This window comes from Lemur catta, chromosome 15 (genome assembly GCF_020740605.2).
Source record: "Lemur catta isolate mLemCat1 chromosome 15, mLemCat1.pri, whole genome shotgun sequence".
Classification (NCBI taxonomy): Eukaryota; Metazoa; Chordata; class Mammalia; order Primates; family Lemuridae; genus Lemur; species Lemur catta.
Window position 1 is genome coordinate 33655701 of NC_059142.1, and position 23888 is coordinate 33679588.

General features: G+C 39.6%; 1 protein-coding gene across 1 annotated transcript in view; it reads right to left on the reverse strand.

Annotated features, from left to right (window-relative positions):
• Positions 1-1229: 1229 nt before the first annotated feature.
• The window catches only part of UTP18 (UTP18 small subunit processome component), a 37868-nt gene continuing 15209 nt past the window's right edge, over positions 1230-23888 (reverse strand). Inside the window, exons 8-14 of the mRNA XM_045525165.1 lie at positions 19013-19113; positions 18642-18732; positions 14801-14924; positions 8435-8609; positions 3399-3541; positions 2140-2176; positions 1230-1382 (exon numbers count right to left, since the gene is read on the reverse strand). Coding sequence (XP_045381121.1) covers positions 2152-2176; positions 3399-3541; positions 8435-8609; positions 14801-14924; positions 18642-18732; positions 19013-19113 — 659 coding nt within the window. The 3' untranslated portion in view covers positions 1230-1382; positions 2140-2151. The remainder of the gene's footprint in view (positions 1383-2139; positions 2177-3398; positions 3542-8434; positions 8610-14800; positions 14925-18641; positions 18733-19012; positions 19114-23888) is intronic.

Here is a 23888-nt window from a genome sequence, read left to right on the forward strand (position 1 = left end):
ACTCTGCTTCCATCATTTTCTCTAGAATGATAAATTCTTGGGAACTAAGAACCATATACAAAATGAGCACATACAAGGCTTGGTGCGCATTTCTGAAACAATGATTTATTTAGCTGAAGCTAAAGACAAGGTGATGCTAAAAGCTAAAGAAAACCTTGCCTCCAATTATTCACATGATCCAATGCTGCCCTCTAGCAGCTTGAGAGAGAAATAGCATTAATAGGCCAATTGGTTTCAGGAATGTGAGGTTTTAGCATTAATATTACTACGGAAGATGTTGCTGAAAAAAGAGGGGACAGGGGCAGCGTCTCCACAATTAGATAGCAATAGTCTACCTAATAAAAAAATGTGCTTTTTAGAAAGATGCTAGAGGAAGTTAACACAACCCACACCTATCAGACTGCTCTGGGTAATCTCCAGTAGACCTGGGAGGGCCTTGAAGACAAGGAAGATACCCCCCACTGACATGTTTGTTTGAATATTCTTAAGTGGGACCTCTTACTTCACTGGGCAGAGCCATATTTTGTCACTGGAGAAATTCCTTCATCCACCCGAACTTCCTGTTCCATGTTTTAGCAAGGTGGTTAAAAGCTATTAGAGTGACTTGGTACTTCTCATAGCCCACCCCCTTGACCCCTTTAATATCTCTTAAATAATCCATATAGTGTGTTTCCTAAGAAATGCAGAGACTAGTCTAAAGCAAGGTTATATTATGGTTACAGAATGACAGAATCAATTGTCAACCTTGGAACCCAAATTAAATGAAACATTTAAGTTGGCATGATGAACACTGCCAGGAAGGGGAGTGGCTAATAATTAGTAAGACAAGACCACCAGGTTTTCATATGCTCCCTCAAGTAACAATGACAATGATTCAAAATAAGCCAAAAAAAAAAGCCTTTTCATTTCCATAACCACCTTCCTAGGAAAACTTGTAAGTTCAAAACTCACTCATGAGATTTCACTGCTCTCGTGTCAAGCCTGTGACTGACCGTCACAGCTCATCAGAGTACTGTTAGCTGATACTCTGAAATGAGAGATCTCTGCAGGAAGAAGGGAAGTAGGAGAAATCTGCCTATATTATGATATTTTTGGCTACAGATAGGTGTTTCCAATTTCTCATGTTTAGCCTTAAAAGAAGTGCATCCAAGTTAGAGAGAGAGTGTGTGTGAGTGTGTGTGTGTGCGCGCACGCATTGCAGGTGGGAGAAAGAACCACATACACTTATCTTCAAACAAAAGCTGCCATATGTTTATTAAGACACTGCTGTTAACTTAAGCATAGCTGACCCTATAAAAATCATTAATCATATATTATCACACATTCAGGAAAGTTTCTGGGAAGATATATCAGGACGGGTTTCTCTTGTGGCTCAACTGGATCTGAGGAAAGAACAGAAGAAATCACATACCCGATTTACAGCTGCTGCTCATCAACAAACATGTGCTGGCGATCTGATTTTGAGAGGCAAGATAGCTGAACTGCCTTACCCTCCTGGCTAAGGCTTTGCTTAAAAGTCCTCTACCTTTAAAAGTCTCTCCTCAACATTCATGAATCTCAGAAAAGACCAAAAACTCAATTGTGATGAACAGGCCAATTGCAAATGTCAACCACAGAACTACCACATCTCAGATCAAAGATCAAGCTATGAGAAGGGAAGCGTGTCCTACATTTTAAATATTGGGCAGCAAAACTAACAGCCAGCCATTATCTACCTCTGTGAAACAGGGCAAGCCAGTTATAATCCTTCAAGAAACATATACACAGTAAGAAGGTTTAAGTTCACACAAGCTATAGCTATATGTGAAGATACCTATTTCTCTGTTAAGTCTATTGTCTTTTCTGGATTAAGCACGTTCAGTAATTAAGATTTAGTTGAATATTACTGAACACAATATTAGAGCTCTGACCTCAGAAGAACAGAGCCATAATGTTGTGATTTGGGATAAGAAATTCCCAAGGAAGGTTCAACTCTAGCTAGACAGTTCCTGACCTACTTACATCCCACTCCCCTAACTGAAGATGCAGCAATGTAGAGGCAGAGAAACAAAGCCCAGCTAATGTGGTCCACCTCTGCCAATTGACAGCAATGGGTGTCATCTTAAAACCTGTAGAATTTATAAAAAAGGATTTTCTTACTTCAAATAATCTTCAGAAGTCTGAGTAATGATGCAATCTGAAAAGTGAAAAATAAGTCATTTAAACAAAGCATCAAACTGGGGTCTTTCAAATACCTTATCAACCATTCCCAATAGAAATGTCCGTCCAACCCATTTACTGGTATAGCTAGAAACGGTCTCACTCTAGAAAGCAATGCTCTGGTGAAAAATCTAATGGCCTCTGGGGCTTACTTAGAGAAAAGAAAATTTCAGTTATAAAAAACCAAAGCTTTGGAAGAGAATTTCTAAGTGCAATAAGAATCTGCATCCTTTTATAAAATATGAACTGAAACAGAACCACCCCAAATCTCATCTAAAATGAGACTGATGGAATTACCCAGGTATAACCCATTTTCCTTTCAAAGTAAGTAGAACTATAAAACCACATTATTGTTTGTTATATTATATTCTCTTTTCACAATTCTCTCCTCAAAATCAATTTACATTCTTCCTTGTCTTCACTCCCGATTTCAGTTTATTTTGAAAGCTGACATTCCCTAAAGCATGCAAACATAAACTTAGGGTTCTATGTAGCATTCACTACCCACACAAGGAACAAGGAAAAAGGACTGTGATTTAAGTCATAGGTTTTCTACTGAAAGCTCTTTAGTTCTCCCTGAAGATCTACCTTGTCGCCTATATCTTTCAGCAATGATGCAATTAGATTTTGTTTGTTCCTGTTTTACAGCCAAGTACGTTGGATGCAGAAAAGAACCTGGACAGAGTATGTAACTTTTGGTTATTTTTGTGGTTAACATCCTTATTTACAGCTTACAGCTGCAGGGAAAGACAGACCTTTTTAAAAAAAAAAAAAAAATCCCTTAAATCTAGTGGAGTAAACTGTGAATTGTCAAATCAGCAAAAGTTAACCTAGGGAGTTGCTTTGACCCTATTCAGGTTTGGGGGGCTGCCCGATTGGCAAACAAATTAAGTTAATCTAAACATAAGGCACCAACAAAGTGGCTATCATTAAAGTGGCTACTTTTCTTCAATGTGACATTCTCAAAGTACAGCTTACCAAAAAATAAAATATTCCCCAGGTGAACTTTTCTGCTAGTGACAATTTTATGACAGAAAAATACACAAAGATAATGAAGATGAGAGTCAAGCTGAAGATGCTACAATTTATTGACTGTGAATAAACTGTATGTAATTGTAGAATTAGGAGTACATACTATCTCTTCACGTTGTCAGACAGTTCACAGGTATCTCTGACTTTTAAACATACATAATACCTACCTATACATCAGGGCCTTGCCCTTCTCATTCCCCAAGGCAAAGTATCCACTTCTGGGAGAAAAATCCATGGTATGAACATGAGAAATATTCTTCTTTTTAACAACAGGGAAGTTTGAAAATACTGTACAAGAAGGGAGGTGAACCTGCAGGAGATAATAAAAAACTTTACAGTGCAACAACTGGGAACTCATCTTTCTTAAATTTTAATCTTCATTCCATCTTTTTGCTGAAACAAAAAGTTCATTTTGATTATAGCATGCCAGAAGTACAGTCTCTTAATGTAGCAAAGTGTTCTAAAATTGAAATTTGATCTTTAATGTGTTGTTAACTAAGCAGAAAGGGAGGGAAGAGAAGAAAGTGTCAATGCAGCATCTAGCATGATGCCTGGGAGATTCAAATGTTTGCTGAACAAATGAATGAATAAATAAACTAAAGCAAAAAGTCAATGGCAGCGCTCACTAATGCTCTAGCTTAATGACCACGGGCAAAGAATACTAAAATCTGATTACCAAGAAAAGATATTTTAAACATCATGAAGAGTCTGATTTTCTATAACTGAAGCCCAGGCAAAGTCATACCACATCTTCCAATATCATATTTCCTTTTTACACTTTTATTTTTCACCTATGTGATAACTCTTTGCTTTTTGCAATTTCTCCTCAAAGAGGGCTGAATCATGAAAACCTGACTCCAAATGAAACTGTGTCCTGATTTAGAGAGAGCTAAAAGCTCACTTCAAAACTAGGCCTAAGCATGACGAGGGCACAGTCTCGTTCTCCAGAGTCTACTTCTAGGAAAAATGGGCCCAAGTCCAAGACAGGTAAAATAAGTCCTCATGCAATCTGTGGATGAGTAAAATCTAGGCGTAGAAGCAGTTACCTTCGTACTACGATGGCAACAACTCTCACTTTCAAATCTTCTCCAGCTCTTCCAAGACATACAGCACTTTCATGTTCAAATACATACAGTTATCATTTGGCTATTTATCTTAGCAGTGTGTCATCCTCCATATATTTAGATGAGACTATATCAGCCATTCAAGGCATTCAAGGTGATTTTCACAGACAAGTACTGGGGTAAAACTCACTGAGATATACACCTATTTATTAAACAGCTTTCAGTCAGTCATTTATTAGGACCAACTCCCTCTGATATATATCTGCTGATCATTTTGTGAAGAAAGTAAAATTTACACTGAATCTCTAAGCTATGTTCAATCATTCTGAATTCTGCCAGAAGGCAGGTCCTGTTGCCTGTACACATGGCACTGGTGTGCTGATAAGAAGTGGTCTTGATCCATTAAAGCTAAGACACTGGCAGTATCCCCATTTGATCTTAACTTTCAAGTTCTTAAACACTGCTCTATATACAGATTCCTTGAGAAATTACTTTAAGTATATGTGCATGTGTGTGTGTGTACCCACACACACACATACACATATGTAGTTTAAAGCACTTAATAAAGCAGACTCCTGTTTTATGGAGAGAAGCTACAATATATATATTGCAAAATGTATTTATACTGAGTTTGGGAATGCAGAAATTATATGAATTTTTGATAACTACGTTGGCTTCTTAATTGTGTTTTGCTTAGGTTATTATAAGTTTGCATCCTCCAAGCATGCATCAGCTATGAACAGGTGACCTAAAACATCAGGGAAGCAGAACATCAGGAAAAAAACATCTGCTATTCTCTGCCTGACTTTTGTTCCTACCTTATTCACCCTGATATTCTGAAACAATTCCTCAGATACTAACTCATCAACTTTCTTGGCATGACTTTGAAGTTTGGGGAGCTGGTTTTGTAACTCTTCCAAATCAAAACACACGAAAACCAACCTTTCTATTTGAATGACTTCTTAAAGATAATTATATTAAACCACCTACCTTTCTATTTCCAACCAAATTTGGGGGGAAAAGATCTTCTTATTTGGATTCATGTAACTTTAAATTAATAATTAAATCAATTGCTTATTAGGACAAAAACTGGAGCACAAGACACACAGCAATTTTTTAAGACCATTTTTACCAGAAGGTAGCTGCTTATTTTTGTAGCTAAATAAAAAGCACACAGTACCAGAAATATTGTGGTAAATACACACATTTACAAAGTCTTTGACATAAATGGTGTCCCCCTAGACACAGGACCCTCATGCAACAAATAACTTACAAAACCACACACAGTGGCCATGCATTCACACAACAAGCCAGTGTGTTCCTTCTGGTGGGAGATAAATGCCAACTTATTGACAACTTTATTTTTAAACTTGCTCTCTTCTATTAACTTGGAATATCAGAGGCAGGGGAGTCAATGTTTACAATGTCCTCCTAAGAGTCAATAGTATCTATCTGCAAGGCTCCCCAGTGCAATCTCTACTGATTACCACGTCCTCCCTCAGACCAATGATCCCACCTGGGTAGATCTATGCTGTGCTCTGATTTCTCTTTACGGCCTCTGTATTGAAAGCTACAATTGAACTCTTAATTTTAAAAAAGCCCCGTAAAGACCCAACTTATTTAACTCAGAAAGTTCCTTTTATCTCTGACACCATTTCTGTCATGATAGTTAAGGGTCCAGATAGCAAAATTCAACAAGTAAAAGCTCACTCATCCTTGATCTAATGGATAAGAAGTTCTATGACTTTCTATTCTATTACATCCAAAATTATAGATGTAATAACGATTTGACTTCTGGGTCTCTTACAGGTGCAACAGCTTAGATTTATATTCACTGCTTTGTACTGGGATAAAAAAACTGTTTGGATCATTATAAGCGATTGTGTTTCACTGTTTCACTGAGGCATTCTGAAGCTGCTATGCCTGGCTTCTTTCCATTAGAGATGATGGTTGACTAGCATTTAAAAATTGTGATTTGGCTGTTACTAATGAATTCCTTGTGTGATTTTGCCACAATAAAAAAGCATAAATGCTGTCATGATCACTGAAGCAAACTATGCAGAACTAACTATTATACATCTTGTGGAATATATTATGTCAAGAGGAAACAGATCCCATAGTTTTCTAAAACAATTTACTACCATTAAAATGATAAAAGGTTAATATGTACTAGTACATCACTCCCATTAGAGGAGAAGGGATTTTAAAGCTGACCTGAATTAGAACCTTCTCATTTATCAAATGATTCATTCCACAGAGAGGCTATAAAATGCAATGCTATATTTTTCAAACTTTTCTAGCAGAACCCCTTCTTAAGAAAATCATATTATCTCAACACATACCATGGCTAACAGTGATGCTGCTCTATATGATACAGGTAGAAGCTTGGCCTCCTCCTTGCCCTATTTGCCATATAAAGTCTGTGCAGATTCCAGGGCTCTGCACGATTCAGTTGGAAAACCACTAAATTGCTAGAAAGAATATGGAATCTAGAATCATAACTCTGCCCTTTATTAACTATAGACTTTGGGTAAGTTAATCCTCTGCAGAACTGTTATATGACTCAAATCTTTTTGTAAAATTCTTTGTAAATCTTTATAAACTATATACTGCAATACAAAGTTGATGGAGTATGCAAGGCTTTTTGCCGAGTGAGCAAGATAAAAACAACAAACTGTAAAATGGGTACAATCTGGTAGTATACACATAACGATAGCACAATGCAATACTGCTATTCAAAGTTCTATGTCATCTGTATACCTGGTGCCTAGAGCAAACAACTGTTAAATGAATGAGAAAATTGGTTTTGCCTCAAGGGTAGAAAACTTCACAGAGATGGCGGGGCATTTAATCTGAGCTCTGAGGTTGGGCAGGCCTGTGGCTGTTATCCTTAGAAAGGCCTGCTTGCAAGGGTGGCCCTTGGATGGTATCTGGGAACTTGACTAGGAAATAGTTCCTTACACTGGCCGGAAACTTCCCCCAAATGATAAGGATGCCTCACTGTGCCTAATCCACTTGTACAAACAATGTAGTTTATGCTTAACACCTGCCTTTACTTCTGGGACTCTACAATTTTGGTACATGTTAGGCAGAGGGTGCCTACAGTAACAACTTTGGGCACTGAGTCTCTAATGAGCCATGTTGTCACAACTCATTGCTAGAAGAATTAAACATGTCCTGTGTGACTCCACTGGGAGAGGACTCTTAGAACTTATGCTTGGTTTCCTTCAGACTTCGCCCCATGCACCTTTGCCCTCTGCTGATTTTGCTTTGTATCCTTTTGCTGTAATAAATCTCATCCATGAGTATGACCATATGTAGAATCCTGTAAGTCTTTCCAGTAAGTCACTAAACCTGGAGGCAGTCCTGGGGACTCCTAACACAGAGGTATATTCACAAGTACTATCTAGCTATTTAATTTGCAATATTTTTACACAATTTATTTTCAAAATCTAAGAACTGCCTCCTTTCTAATAAGACAACAGGCCTTAAAAAGGTAGATGAGGCCAGGTGCGGTAGCTCACACCTATAATCCTGGCACTCTGGGAGGCCAAGGTGGAAGGATCACTTGAGGTCAGGAGTTGGAGACCAGCCTGAGCAAGAGCAAGACCCTGTCTCTACTAAAAATGAAAAAATCAGCCAGGCGTGGTGGCACACACCTGTAGTCCCAGCTACTAAGGGAGGCTGAGGCAGGAGGCTCGCTTGAACCCAGGAGTTTGAGGTTGCTATGAGCTATGATGATACCACTGCACTCTAGCCAGGGTGACAGAGTGAGACTCTATCTCAAAACAAAACAAAAAAAAAGGATAGATGAGGAAAGAAAAACGTAGAGGAATAAAGTGTTTGCCTTACATACATACCTTAATATATATGGTGGAAAAAAACCTCCGAAAATGAGGACCACCGTTTAAGAAATTCTAAGTGTGGACAGCACAGCTCTCCCAAAAGAGCTGACATGATACAAACTTGGTGGCTACTGTGGATCACTTGAACAATTATATCTAAAAGCTATAATACTGGTAATTTCTGCATCAAAAGCCACTCTTTTAGAAATAGTCCAACATTCTCCTGATACCTTTCCATGTTTTCAACTTAAAATTTAAACTTATCAATGATAAAAGGGTAAAGAGAAATATTACCAATCTGACTGCTTCTTTCGTTTTTTCTGAAGCAATTGCCAAGATTTCTGTAGTAGGATTGAAGGTCAGAGAAGTAACACCTGTAACCAAGTTCATTATAGCTTTTATTGGCTTTGGGTTTGTTTCTTGGAGACAAGAATCTTGATTGTATATGTTTACCACTCCACAATTAGAACTGCAAAGAGAAAAGGCAATAAAATAGATTAAAAAACAAGTAAAAGGGCTTTCACAACCTAAGTGTATATAGATTTAACCCCACAGACTGGTATTTGCAGGAATCATATGTTACAAAGAGACCAGCAGCTGGAGAGTTCATCCCAAGGCAAAAGCTAGACACATTCTACCAGTTCTACTTCAGCCTTGCCAAACTCTTGTTAGGCAGCTTTTCAATTGTGGGTCTAGCTAGAAAACCCAAAAAAAACACAGAATCTCCATTATTCATTCCTTCAATAAATATTTATTGCATGTGAACTCTATGCCAGGCACTAATTAAGTACTTAGGATGCAAAAGTGAACAAAAGAGACCAAGACTTCTACTGTCATGGTGCTTGCAGCCTGAAGTCTTAATGTGTGAATGGTAACTGTCCATCCCCCATTTATATTATTATAAGAGATATTATAGTATCTCTTTTGTTTTTTTATTCTATGACATTTGTGAGAACTTCCAAAACTGGTGAAAAGCAGCAGTAATAGTAGGCATCTTAGTTTGGCTTTACTAGGAATATTTATAGTCAAGATTATGGAAGTGATCATTCACCCCAGTTATCTAAATATATACCAGCAATAAATTGTACCGAATACTCTTAAAAAGTAGATCCTAATGACCTTATGTTGTAAGCATGTCACTAACAGAACCATTTATAGACAAGAACTTTAAGCAAACATTTTGATCCCAACTTTCAGATCCCTTAATTATGGGAATCATACACAGTATAAGGTACAGCATTAGGGTATTTGCAATTCACAGATACTTAATTAGTAACTGCAATATAAACATGAAAATGTAAGAAATTAAGCCTCAATCTCACAAGAGTGACAAACACATATTCCACCAAGTGTAGTCTCATTCCTACCACTCAAACATCCCCATTTATTCACTTAACACTTAACATGGACTGCCAACAGTGAGTCAGGTACAACGCATAAAGATGACAAATTCAGTTCACGTGAAAGGTTCTGTAGCTTGAAATGACAGCTAACACACAAATGGTTATGTTAGAATTATTCAGTCTTCAAACTACTGACATGCACATCTTCTATTTAATTCTAAATAACCTGTTAATTTAAGCAGAGCTAACTGTATGTAGTCCATACTAACCACTCAGGATAAACAGTATATATCCTTGGCTTACAGAATTCTGTTATGAATTAAATATGTCTCCCCAAAATTCATATGTTGAAATCTTAACCCCCAATGTGATAGAATTAGGAGGTGGGGACTTTGGAAGGTGATTTGGTCCTAAGAGTAAAGCCCTCATGAATGGGATTCGTGCCCCTATAAAAGAGACCCAAGAGAACTCTCTCACCCTCTTTCTGATCTGTGAGAGTGCAGCAGGAAATCCGCTGTCTGTAGCTGGGAAGAGGGCCCTCCCCAGAATCCAACCATGCTGGCACCCTGATCTGACTTCCATCCTTCAGAAATTTCCCTTGTTTATAAGGCACCCAGTCTATGGTATTTGTTACAGCAGCCTGACAAATCTCATCTTTTCCTTATTTATATTTTTGACTAGGATCAAAATATTTATTCATTGTACTTATTCTGTACTAAATCTCTTTTCTTGCTGAAACCTGATTTATGCCTAAATCCATGTTAATTAAGGACAAAAAGTTATAATCCATATGGCTCTTCTAAATCGCAATTCTAGATCAAATCTTACCATCGTGAACACCACTGGCTCCTTAAATAATGCCTATCAACTCTTATTTGACTACTGGTTAAATTTGTGGAATAACAATGGTAGAGGTTAATTATTTTGATATATAGAAACTTAGTATTTGTGGTAAAAAAATATATAACTTATTCTAATATGCCAGTAAGAGTGATCAGTAAATATTTGTTGAATGATATCCAAGTCCAGTAGTATGCAAAGTGTCACAGGAATACAGAATATCAGAAGGAATTTATCCCAGAAAAAAATACACCTGCATAAAACAGCCAGCAATGTAAGAGAATATAATACAGCATTAAGCTCTATCTGTGATCTAGAACCTCAAAGAAGGGAAACAGAATGAGATGAAGTAGCTCCAGATGAGCTTTGTGGAAGGCAGAGGGAGGACTGGAGCTGGGATGGCAGACATTAGGTGGGAAAAACAGGGTATTATAGGTGAAGGGAAGAGCAAGAACCAAGGGAGAAATAAGTGTGCCTCCTAGCTCACCTCTCAACCCCTAAATAAAGGCATGACTTGACTGTTATCTTCCCACCCCAACCACAGCTGACTGGACTAAAGTGGGCTTCTGAATCCAGGGCAAGCCCATTAGCAGATCAGCAACCACCGAGTGTCCTGGTACACAAAGTTCTTCCCAAACAACAACGATGCCCATTGGCCACATCAATGTCTCATTTATGAATCTGGACTGGGAACCACCACATGGTGGTGGTGGTGGTGGTGGTGGTGGTGGTGGTGGTGGTGGCGGCGGAAGGCGAAGCTGAAATGACATATAGAAAGAGCACGTGCGGGCCACTGATAATATTATGACCAAGAAGAAACTATACAGTAGGATAGTGGTCATCAACCAGAGGCAATTTTGCCCCCTAGGGTACATTTGGCAATGCCTGGAAACTTTCTGACAGTCTCAACTGGGCAGTGAGGGAAGTGAAGGTACACTACTGGCATCCAGTGGGGAAAGGCAAGGGATACTGCTCAACAACCTGCAGTGCACAGAACAGCCCCCACCACAAAGAATTATCCAGCCTAAATTATATCAGTAGGGCCGAGGCTGAAAAACCCTGCAGTAGAGGGAAAAAATGCAAACAAGTGTCAGGTTCCCACACTTTATAATGCATCAGAACCACTCAGGGTATTAAAGAGCAGCTTCCTGGGCTTTCTGTGCCAATCACAGAGCTGGAGTGGAGCCCAGGAATCTTGGGTTTTAACCAGCACTCCGGGTATTCTGACGCTGGAGGGCCTGAAGCACCACTCTCGAGGGTGAGGCACGAGTGGCATGCACAAGCAGAGGACGAGAGAAGCTGTAGTACCACAACAGCAGAACATGAAACCACCCACCGCCGAGGGACTCCCAAGCAGTCCACTCCTTAGGGCTGCTTGAATCCCTCCAACACTCCAGGCTTGCATGGCTTACAGGTGGCCGTTTCTTCTCCTTCACTGCCGCGTGAAGGTGGCCTGAGGAAGCACAATCCTCAAATTAAGAGTTTAGGACACAGCCACAGCTGCAGATGTCCTACAGAACCTCCAACAATTCAAATTCTCCCCTATGTTGACACCTCGAGGGCTGAACTCTCCTGACTCCTCTGGAATCCTCAGGCTCCCTCACAGTCACCTCTCTCCGCTGACCCTCGTCCCCAAGGTTCTCTTTCTGACCTACCTCTGGCGTCTCACTCATCTTGTGTACTCCCACAGACTACCTATCACCCGCCACGTCCAAATCCGTGTCTTTCGTCTTGATTTCACCTGCATTTCTAACTGCTCGTGGGTACAGCCATGTGCACTTTATCTCTTCCAACACCACCGCTCCTCCTCCTCCTGCTCCCCCTATTCAATGACACGTCCACTCTTCTGGCTGTTCAGACCTGGAGCCTGAGAACATGCCTGCTTCTCTCCCACTCCCCATTTTCTAAGCAGTTATCAAGTACGTTACAAACATTCTCTGCCCATCTCTCCTATTCCTGTTCCCACTGCCCTGTCACTACCGCATTACCTGATGCCTACTGCCACAGTGACCTCGAGGCTCATCCCCCTGCCCCTTTCTTCCTTCTACAGGCTTAAAACTTTGCTTAAGATTCTTGAAGAATAACTCGAAGATTCTAAAGGCTTAAATAGTCTTTGGCCAAGCACATCAGAATTCAATTACGATGAAGGGCAATTAAAATTAAATGAGTTTTAGTGGCTCACGCCTGTAATCCTAGCACTCTGGGAGGCCGAGGCGGGCGGATCGCTCGAGGTCAAGGAGTTAGAGACCAGCCTGAGCAAGAGCGAGACCCCCCCCCCCCGTCTCTACTAAAAATAGAAACAAATTATGTGGACAACTAAAAATATATATAGAAAAAATTAGCCGGGCATGGTGGCGCATGCCTGTAGTCCCAGCTACTCGGGAGGCTGAGGCAGCAGGATCATTTAAGCCCAGTAGGTTTGAGGTTGCTGTGAGCTAGGCTGATGCCACGGCACTCACTCTAGCCCGGGCAACAAAGTGAGACTCTGTCTCAAAAAAAAAAAAAAAAAATTTAAATGAGTTTTAGATTCTTTCCTGTTTGGGCCCTTCAAAGGGGACTAATAAAAAGTGATACAGAGAAGAGACGACAAGGATCAGAAAGACTAACTTACTGACTTCACAAATGTGCATAAAGGTTATTTTTGTGCAGTTATTCTTGCCCCACACAGAGGCAAAAGCAGTTCTGCTTAAAATTACTTATAATTTAGTTTAAACACTAGTCTTCATTTTAAAGGAGCTTTATTCCCAGAAGATCTGCTAATCACGAACTGCTGCCACGGCACACACTACCCTGGCAAATGCTTGGCTCGTGATAACCTGTCCCTCCCTACAGGTTTGGCACAGGTACAGTGACTCAGGGTAACAAAGAAAAGGAAGGGGCCTTCATCAGGGCACTCCCACATCAAGTTATCTGTCACTGTCCCATTGCCTAAGGCAGGTGGCCTCTTCTCTAAGTGCCACAGCCTAGTTGTACTTGCCTTTCCTCCCAGGCCCCAGTTTCCAAATGGTGGTGGGAATATTTACAAACAGTTTCCCCAGTTTTAACCGTGAGGAAGGGAATGAACATAGAGTGCAGAGTATGCTGTTTCTGGACAGCAAGACCCCCTTGACTTCCTACCCGAGGGAGGATTTGACTGAAATCTTTTTATGACTCAATTGTGTTTGGTCTATGAAGGTCATAAAAACCCACCCCTTAATGCTATAGAATTACAGGTATTAGGCCAGGTGTGGTGGCTCACACCTCCAATCCTAGCACTTTGGGAGGCCAAGGTGGGAGGATCACTTGAGGTCAGGAATTCGAGACCAACCTGAGCAAGAGCAAGACCCCCATCTTTACAAAAGTAGAAATATTAGCCAGGCATGGTGTACACACCTGTAGTCCCAGTTGCTCAGGAGGCTGAGGCAGGAGGATTGCCAGAACCCAGGAGTTTGAGGCTACAGTGAGCTATGGTGATGCCACTGTACTCTAGCCTGGGTGACAGAGCAACACCCTGTCTCTAAAAACAAACAAACAAAAAACTAAACAAAAAAGAATTACAAGTGCTAATCAGTGATTTGGTAAGATAGTTTAGAATTACTGGTAAGTATCCAATGTCTCCTCCTCCCACCCTGCATCTTAAAAATCAAGTAGGAATATAGCCATCTTTTCCCCAGTGTAATAACCATTTTTTCCAGTTAATAGCACAATAACATGAATTCTAGATAATATTTTTAAGGTTTCTACATACTAACAAATGGTATTTCCAAGGAACACATTTTTGCTTTATACCACCTAGCTAGATGAAGGAAAAATGCTGTAAATATTTTTAAAACTTAAACCCAAAGTTTACTTATTCTACCTCCTCATCAATGACAAGAAGCTAAAAATAATTCTAGAAAAACTTGATGTGACCAAACAGGTATTTCAAATACAGGAAAAAATACAATGATATAAGTAAGGTAGTCTAGTATTTTCTTTGCTAAAAAGTTGGTAAGCTGCCATCATAGTAGTCCTCCCTCATCCGCAGGGGATACATTCCAAGACTCCCAGTGGATGCCTGAAACCAAACTCTAAATATACTATGTTTTTTCCTATACATACATACCCATGATAAAGTTTAACTTATAAAGTAGGCACAGTAAGAGATTAACAGCAACTAAGAATAAAATAGAGCAATAATATACTGTAAGAAAAGTTACGTAAATGTGGTCTCTTTCTCAAACTATCTTATTGTATGTAACATTTTCGGATTGCAGTTGACCACAGGTAACTGAAACCATAGGAAGTGAAACTGCAGTTAAGGGGGGACTACTATAATATTACTATTAAACACTGTACTAGACAATAAAATGCAAAAGACACAACTGGGTTGACCAACTTCATATTACTGAGTAGTTTGTAAACAGAAATACTCATGTATCACCTAGTATACTCAATTCCTTAATATCTTCTCATTAGCACAATGTGACTGAAGTTACAAGAACCTCTCTCTACTTACCCACAAGCCACATACTGTCCATTCCTAGATGTGGCAATGCTTAATCCATATAAACTGCCTTCATCAACAAATCTGTTAAGGCACTTCCTGGCATTCACATCCCAAACGTAAACTTCCCCATCCCCTGAATGAAATAGCAAAAAAAAAAAAAAAAAGGGGGGGGGGGGTGGTTAATTTTGCTTTAAACTTGAAAAGGCAAGTACTTCAATAGTACAAGGAACTATAAATATAAATCTATAATAATCTTCCTAATTCTAGAAAACTGGACTAAAAATATTTCTTATAGACATTCACATATATAGAAAACTGTATCAGCGAGTCATTAATAAATATCTTTAGGTTTAGAGTGAAAAATCACAAAATGTTGGTTTAAATTGAGCTTTTAGAAAAGCTATGTTCCACTCAGATAAATTATTGGAGCAAAAATATGAACCAAAACACAACACCAACACTATCCAAAAGCCTAGCTCTTCCAACACCTATGAACAGGTATTACAGTACCTAATATGTAAGGCTAGGTGATTTAGATATTTAATACAAAACTGTTAATGATGATGATGGAGAACAACATAAAGAATGAACTGATCCAGACCACAAGGAAGTTATAATTAAGAAGATAAACACACTTTATCTATTACCAAGTTATTTAAAAATGATAATGATACACATAAGCTTATTAATAAGCACAAATAGTTCAGAGAAGGAAGAATTATGTGTGCAAAACAATAAAAGAGGACATTATGTCTGAAGAGACCACAAGTTATCTCCATGATGGAAATGGCTAATGGCCAAAATCAGTCTTTATTCTCCTTTCTCTCCTACAGTACTTGACACTGACCACCACCCTCTTCCCCACACCCAGTGTTCACTTCTATAGCGACCCTACATCCATCTCAATACGGCTTCTCACTCCCTATCCTACCTCTTCCTCTTCTGTGGATGCTGCCCTAAGGTTCACCCTCTATAGGTGCTCTCATCCTCCAAATGAGAATGCAGTGAATTTCACTGTTTCAACTATTCCTTGACAAAATTTTCCAGGCTAGAGTAAGATTACAAGTTAAATAGTAGTAAATTATATTTGGTACAATTGAATAGGGTCAGATAAAAAAATCTCTGCCTTATATGTTTGTTTGTTAATGTTATAATAAAGGAAGGTATTTAAAGATTAATTTAGCAATAGACTAAGATGGGAAGGGAAGAGATCAAGGCCAAGAAGATTACCTAGAATGCAAGTGCACAAATGGTACAGAGAAGACTGAAAGCAAAAGTGGCAAGAATGACTCCACAGGGAAACAAAAAGAAAAAGCTAGTAAAGATGAAAAGATAAAAGGTAAATTCTTTCTTCAACTCTCCTATGTATGCAGCAATATGAACAGCGTGATGCCAATCACATAAACTCCTCCATACAAAATAAGAAAAGGAAGAGGAAGGAGAGCAAGGGGAGAACAGTCAAACTTTAGGCAACCCAAGTAGGGCACAGTGGCTATATAATCCCAGCATTGTGGGAGGCCAAGGCAGGAGGATAGCTTGAGGCCAGGAGTTTCAGACCAGCCTGGGCAACATGGTGAGACCCCACATCTACAAAAAATTTAAAAATTAGTCAGGCATAGTGGTGCGTGCCTGTAGTCCTAGCTACTCAGGAAGCTGAGCCAGGAGGATCACTTGAGCTCAGAAGTTTGAGGCTGCAGTGAACTATGATGAAGCCACTGCACTCCAGTCTGGACGACAGAGCGAAACCTGCACTCAAACAAAAAAAAATGTAGGCAACCCTTCACTTACCAAGACTCACCTTTTGATTACTCTTTCCCTACTTTTTAGGACCTTTCTTATGATAAATTGGACCTTCATCACAGTCATGACCACATCTGTAAACATTTTATATCTGTAACCAATTCATATGCCAAATTTCAGTACCTGTGCCGACCAACCCTCCCCACCTCTTCTCCCCCATGGTCAAGGACCATTTCATCAGGAATATTACTCTGAACCAACATTTCTTTATTCCCTATTTCTCACAAAACCTAGCACAATATTGAGAATATAGATGCTGCTGACCTTAGTTAATTAAAACATACAAATATAAACAACTTTGTGAAAATCTGAGTCTAGGATAAAAACAGGCCAGGTGTGGGGGCTCACGCCTGTAATCCTACAGTTTGGGAGGGTCACTTGAGGCCAGGAATTTAAGACCAGCCTGGGCAACATGTAATCCCAACTACTCAAGAGGCTGGGATAGGAGAATCACTTGAGGCCAGGAGTTCAAGGCTGCAGTGAACTATGATGATGCCACTGCACTCCAACCTGGGCAACAGAGCAAGACCACATCTCTTTAAAAAAAAAAAAAATTAAAAACTTTTTTTAAAACTTAAAAAATTAATGCTATATTACCAAATGCTCCTTTGGTAAAATAAAAACTATGCTAAAAAGCCTTGACTTGCATAGACTGCAGAATGCTACTCACAGCAGAACCACTCTAATGCCTCCTGCTACCAAACAGAGCATGATCTATGCTGAGATTATGTAGTTGTCCCGAAGGATGGCCCCCACGGTCCTTAGGGATAAAGAGCAAGAGTCAAAGAAGACATGAGACAGTCAGGAAAGTGCAAGGTTAGAACCCTTCTGGGATGATAAAGAGTTGGTCAGAACTACAGAAATGTCAGAAAAGATGGGTCAATAATGAAAATTCAACATACTATCCAAGTCAAAAGGGTACTGCTACCAAGATAGCTGTGAGACTCGCCATTTTCCTCAAGAATGCCTGGGCCAAGGAGCCAGTGCTGGTCATGTCCTTCACCACTGGGGCCTCGCTATAATTCTGCCCCCACTCAGTCCCTACACCAAGTACTATATCATGATTGGCAAGGCCACGCCCTACAACTACCCAGTGCCCCTCCAAGATGATGGGAACATGCCCAACGTGCCCAGCCACCCCCAGGACCCCCAGGGGCCCAAGCTTGTTGTGGCTGAAGAAACTGTGAACACCTCCACTTACAGGGAGGAGGCTCCCCCTCCCCCTTGACCAATAAAAATGTGAAAACCAAAAAAAAAGGGTACCGCTAAAAGGAAAGGGGTGATTCTAAGTAACTTTCAAAAAGAAAGCAAGCCTTAAAATGAATCATCTTTTTTTTATGTCTGTCTTATTTTTATGAGAAGTGTGACTACTTATTTTAAATGATGCCTTTTGAGATAACTGCAGATTCACATACACCATAAGAAATACAGAAGACACAGTATACTCTTTACCCAGTTCCCCCCAATGTTAACATTTTGCAAAACAATATTACAACCAGGATATTGATGCTGATACAGTTAAGATGTAAAACTTTCCATCACTACAAGGACCCCTCATGCTGCTCTAATACAGTCACCTCCACTTCTCTCCTGCCCACAACTCCTCCCTTAAATCCTGACAATTGCTTATCTCTTCTCTATTTCTACAGTTATCTGTATTTCAAGACTGTTAATATAAATGAAACTGTAGTGGAAGTTTTCCGTTCACCCTCTGAAGGTTCACTGCAAATTAACTGACAAAAGACAAAATAATAAGAGAAAATGCACAAAATTTTAACATTCTTAGGGTGGGGGAACCACAGGAGAATGATTACTCCTGAATCATCATTTATATAAACATTTCCTTCCCAGTCTTTCCCCAAACATGTTAACACTGCCTGTTAAATGTGTAGCCCTTCATTATGACTACTTAGTAAAGGAGAAAGCAAATGGCAACAAAAATGCATTCTAAAAATAAATCTGATTTTCTAATTTAAAAAAGTTTAAAATCAGTTTTTGGTTAAATGTGAAATGTAAAAACATCCAAAGTGTCTCTCGTTCATTAACTTACCCGAAGAAGCATATATTTTCTTACTATCTGAAGAGAACGTGGATGCTGCAACCATTCCATTAATTTTCATGCTACCAATCAGTTCTTTGGTCTAAAAGAATAAATATTACTCATCAAATTGTTAGGAGGTACAATCACACTGTGTAGAATAATAACAATCTAGTTCTCTATTTTCTAGCACCTACTCAACTTTGGTTTTCTCTACATTCAAAGGTTTTCCTCCCCCATCTGCCCACAATTTCTCCCCAAAGTCCCACCTGTGTACCCCTACTTGAGATGCAGATTTAAGGACTCACTGAATTAAGGTTCAAGACTAACCCTACACGAATGTCTTATCCGAGAAGAACAAGCAACAACTAATAATGCTTCACCTTCACTGATAGCAAATGAAGATACCCAGCAATGCCATTTATGAGCAAGAAGGACCCATCTGGGGAGACTTCAAAGCTCCTCACTATCTTCTCTTTCAAACCTAAGAAAGGACACGAGATTAAATACCGTTTAATGTGGTTTTCAATAAAGCTATCTTCTACTGACAATTGAGTTTCTTACCTTTTAAAACATGTAAGTGCCTCAAATTAAACAGAAGTTGAGGCACTTGGCTCAAACCATGAATAAGTCTGACTTCATGCATCAGTGAGTTTGACCAAAACATAAGGTAACTACAAAGTGCTTAGCAAACCTCTCTGGTCTTGGTTAGCATTCACCATTTTAATTGCAGGCCAGATATTCAGCTCTCCAAACACTAAACATATTAACTAATTTTCCAAATGTAAGCATTAATACCTCTAATTAACCAGAAAGTTAAATTATACTTCTTTGTCACAAAGTTCATCACCGAAAGAGAAATACACTAACATTAGAGACAGCCAAAAATATAATAATATATATAAACTAGTTCCTAGCCATCTACTAAGCACCCCATGATGAACAGGAGTCTAACCTTTAACTTTGTGGGTCCAAAAAAAAAAAAAATTCACAACTTATCTGTGTACTTAAGAGTTGATTAGCTTTTCAGAGCTAGGTATATAAACCAGGTCAACTTATTTATTTACAAAGGGACATGTTTCTTTTTCCATGTCTGAAAGGTTCACACTGACTATACAGGAGACGACTCCTGATATCAAAATGCTTAGAGAGTCAAGTTACTCGTTAAGAAGTTGCCTAACTGAAAGAATACAAAAGAATGGGTACAACTGGCTACACCTCGAGGAAACGGAAGTAGGTGACCAGGGAGATGGAGCATAAGAGACTTTTCACTCTACACCCATTTGTACATACTAGATTCTTGCACCATGTGAATGTATTGCCTAGTCAAAAAATATATATTAATACATATATGCCAAACATTTTAAGTTGCTAAATTAAAATATTAATTAAAGAAAAAAGATTTAGAAAGATCTAGCGAAGTACCCTTGTTCCCCTAAAAGGAAAATGCTTGTTGTGGCTCCTACTTCACATTACTACAAACCAGACATCCCACTCTAGTCCTGCCTCCCGGAGGCTACACCCTAGTTTCCTTGGCTGGACTCGGGTTTCCCATTATCAATTCAGACACTTATTTCCAGTTACTGGGGTTACTTCTGCTGATGACCAGTCTCCTTCTATGAAGGGTACTTCACTATTCCTATTAAGTGTTTTAATCCCAAATTCTGGATAAACCTTATGCACTGACTATAGGATACAGAAGAAGTTCCAAACATAAGGAAAATATCATTACATAATGAGGCAGGAATGGGCAGCTAGTTCCAGCACAGTACGAAGCTAAAGCTGGAAACTCCTCCAGACCTAACCCTAATGTGGCACAGGGTCAGGCAGTGGGAATGTCAAAGTGAGCTAAGTGTTCACCTTGGAGCCCACAGCTGGGCACCACTGCCGTCCTGTAGCAACACAGACGACATGGCCATCATCAGAGTAACAGTGAACAAGGTCTCAACATACTGCGCAGGACCAGTATGAACACAGACCCAGTGTGGCAGCAAGCGGCAATATGCCAGAGGACTCACTGCACAGTCCCCTGCTCTCTCTGCCTGAAGGTGCTAGAAGACCTTACTCTCCTGGCCTACATAAGCCTGCTATTTTTTGGCAATTCAATAGAGAGGGGTTGTCCTAAAGAAGGACATAATAGACTTCCAACAAGTAAGGACAGATAGCTGCTTTAGCAATTAATTAGAAAACTAAGAAAAATATTACAACTGTACTTTCACCCAAAGTTTATAACACATTATATATTTATATGTAGCATTTTGCTTTTAGCTGCACAAAAAATAGTGACAATAAATGCTAATATCAGTACCATTGTTCTTTACAAATGTTTGACCTTTTGAAATAGGAACCAGATAAAATTTATAATACAGCCTAGGGAAATCAATTACAATGCTTTCAAGGTGTCAGATATAAATCTTTTTATAGATTGGTGGATGAGAAGTTCAGGTCAATTGCTGAGCAACTGGTAAAAAAAGGAATGACCAGGCTGGGCACAGTGGCTCACACCTGTAATCCTAGCACTCTGGGAGGCCGAGGCGGGAGGATGGCTCAAGGTCAGGAGTTCGAGACCAGCCTGACCAAGAGCAAGACCCCATCTCTACTAAAAATAGAAAGAAATTAGCTGGACAAAAATACACAGAAAAAAATTAGCCAGGCATGGTGGCGCATGCCTGTAGTCCCAGCTACTTGGGAGGCTGAGGCAGAAGGATTGCTTAAGCCCAGGAGTTTGAGGTTGCTGTGAGCTAGGCTAACGCCATGGTACTCTAGCCCAGGCAACAGAGCGAGACTCCATCTCCAAAAAAAAAAGGAATGACCAATGGCCAAATTCCACTGGATGGCAAGTGGACTGATTGCGATCAGATGGATTGTATGCTGTTCCTAACACTGACAGGGCTTACCATTTATTGAGCATTTACCCATACAGCAGGTGCTAAGTTAGGAGCTTTAAAAAAAAATCATCTTTTAACATATATGACCCTCTGAGTTTACAGAAAGAGAAAACTGAGGCTCAGACATTACCATACCATAATGCCTAAAATCAAAATGGCTACCTGACCAACCACTGATTTTCAAGTGGTCAAATTCCTTTTTTTGTTTACTGAGAACAAGAGGCATTGAGAACTGTCCTTCTCAATAACAAACAAAAACTACTGTATGGTTGTTAATTTTTCTTGCGCCATGGACCCTTCGGCAGTCTGATGAAGCGTACAGTCCCCTTCTCAAAATGATGGTTGTTCAAAACATTCCTAACTGACGGAAACGCTAAAGGTTAACAAAAATAAAGATGTAATGTTTTTCCCATGCAACTTCATAGACCCCTGAATTCTATCCAGAGAATTGTGAGAGTCTGTAAAACCCCACATTATGGGCCCCAGGTTATGAACCCTGACAGGTTAATGAATGCACCATGGGCATCAATCTTGTACTCTTCAGTTTTCAAACTAGCATTTATGACCACCAAGAGTTTACACACACACACACACAACACACACACACACATAAGGCTTATATGTCCTAACTAGTCAGCACTTTTTCCCCTTAGTCTAATGTCCTTAATTAATTTCTTTTTTTTTTTTTTTGAGACAGAGTGTCGCTTTGTCGCCCTGGCTAGAGTGAGTGCTGTGGCGTCAGCCTAGCTCATAGCAACCTCACACTCCTGGGCTTAAGCAATCCTACTGCCTCAGCCTCCCGAGTAGCTGGGACTACAGGCATGTGCCACCATGCCCGGCTAATTTTTTATATATATATATATATATATTTTAGTTGGCCAGATAATTTCTTTCTATTTTTAGTAGAGACAGGGTCTCACTCTCGCTCAGGCTGGCCTCGAACTCCTGACCTCGAGCGATCCACCCGACTCGGCCTCCCAGAGTGCTAAGATTACAGGCGTGAGCCACCGCGCCCGGCCTAATTTCTTGAGTTATTCATAGTTCTATAATGATAAAAGACTGAAAACAGTGCTCAATAACATACCGCCACAAAAAGAAATACATTTATCATAACTATTATTATTACCAACTTACGCTTACTGAGGAAAGAAAAGGGAAAATACTAGGAAGGAAAGATGAAAGCCATGGCTTAAAAGCAGCTGGTAACTAGATACACACTCCTGCACACCTAGCAGATTCAGAGTAAAGATCACCAACTATATCTTGGCCACTCCTTGGTATGCTTGTTCCCAAGAGGACACAAAAGCCTAGGAAGGCATAAAATCCACTCGTTTTGATTAGTGAAATGATATGTAAAAATAATTACACACTGCTTTATATTTCAATATGAGAAGATGATTTAAGGCTTTTAAACAAAGTGAGGTCCACAGACCATCGCCATCAGCTGAGAGCTTGTCAGAAATGCAAAACCAAGACCACTTAAGACCTACGGAATCAGAATCCTCAGCTTACAAGATCCCCAGGTGATTTATATGCATATTAACTTCTGAGACACCCTAACTTAAAGCATGATTAGATAAACCAAGAACCTATTTGGAAAGGATCATTAAAGGCATCAGGGAACACAAGAAAGGTAAGATTAGAAACACTGAAGATAAACATCATAAATGTTTCTAAAGTTGGCCTTACTCACTTTCAACCACTAGTAGAAAAACGGTTGCACAGAGCTCCCCTTGTCCCTTCCAGGCGCACACACGTGCAATTTAATAGGGAGACCACCAGTGAGTTATGGTATATGCCAACACTACCTCCCAAGATTTATGAGCCAGCCAACCCCATTACAAGGGCTTTGGCTCCCAAAGGATTCATGAAGGTGGCAGTACATTTTAGAGTAACAGGGGTTGGGAAACACAGGGGATGAATGGGTAAGGGAGAGGATAAATTTTCACCTGCTAAAAAAGGTGGGTTTTTTTTTTAGTAGTTCAATCTTTAAAATACATAAGAGCCCCCCAAAGCAGTGCTTTATTCCCTTTAAATATAAATCAAAATTCTATTATAACAAATACTAAAACTAGAGGAGATCCAAATTCCCTGATGACCAGACAGGTGAAAACAGCTTGTCCAAAGAAGGAGATAGACCCCAGGTCCTCTAGTTCCCTGGCTCATGCTCTTTCTGCTGCAGCAACTGCTAACTTTACAGCCAAGTATTCACAATTCTCTCCTGGTCTAGGGATATGTATTTCCATAAGTGCTCAATAAAAAAGTCAGTTTACTGGTTTCATTCAAACATACTATCTCAATAACACAATGACATTTTCCAAATACAATATTAAGAATCTTATGTGGTGAAATAAGTGGTTGTAAACACTGT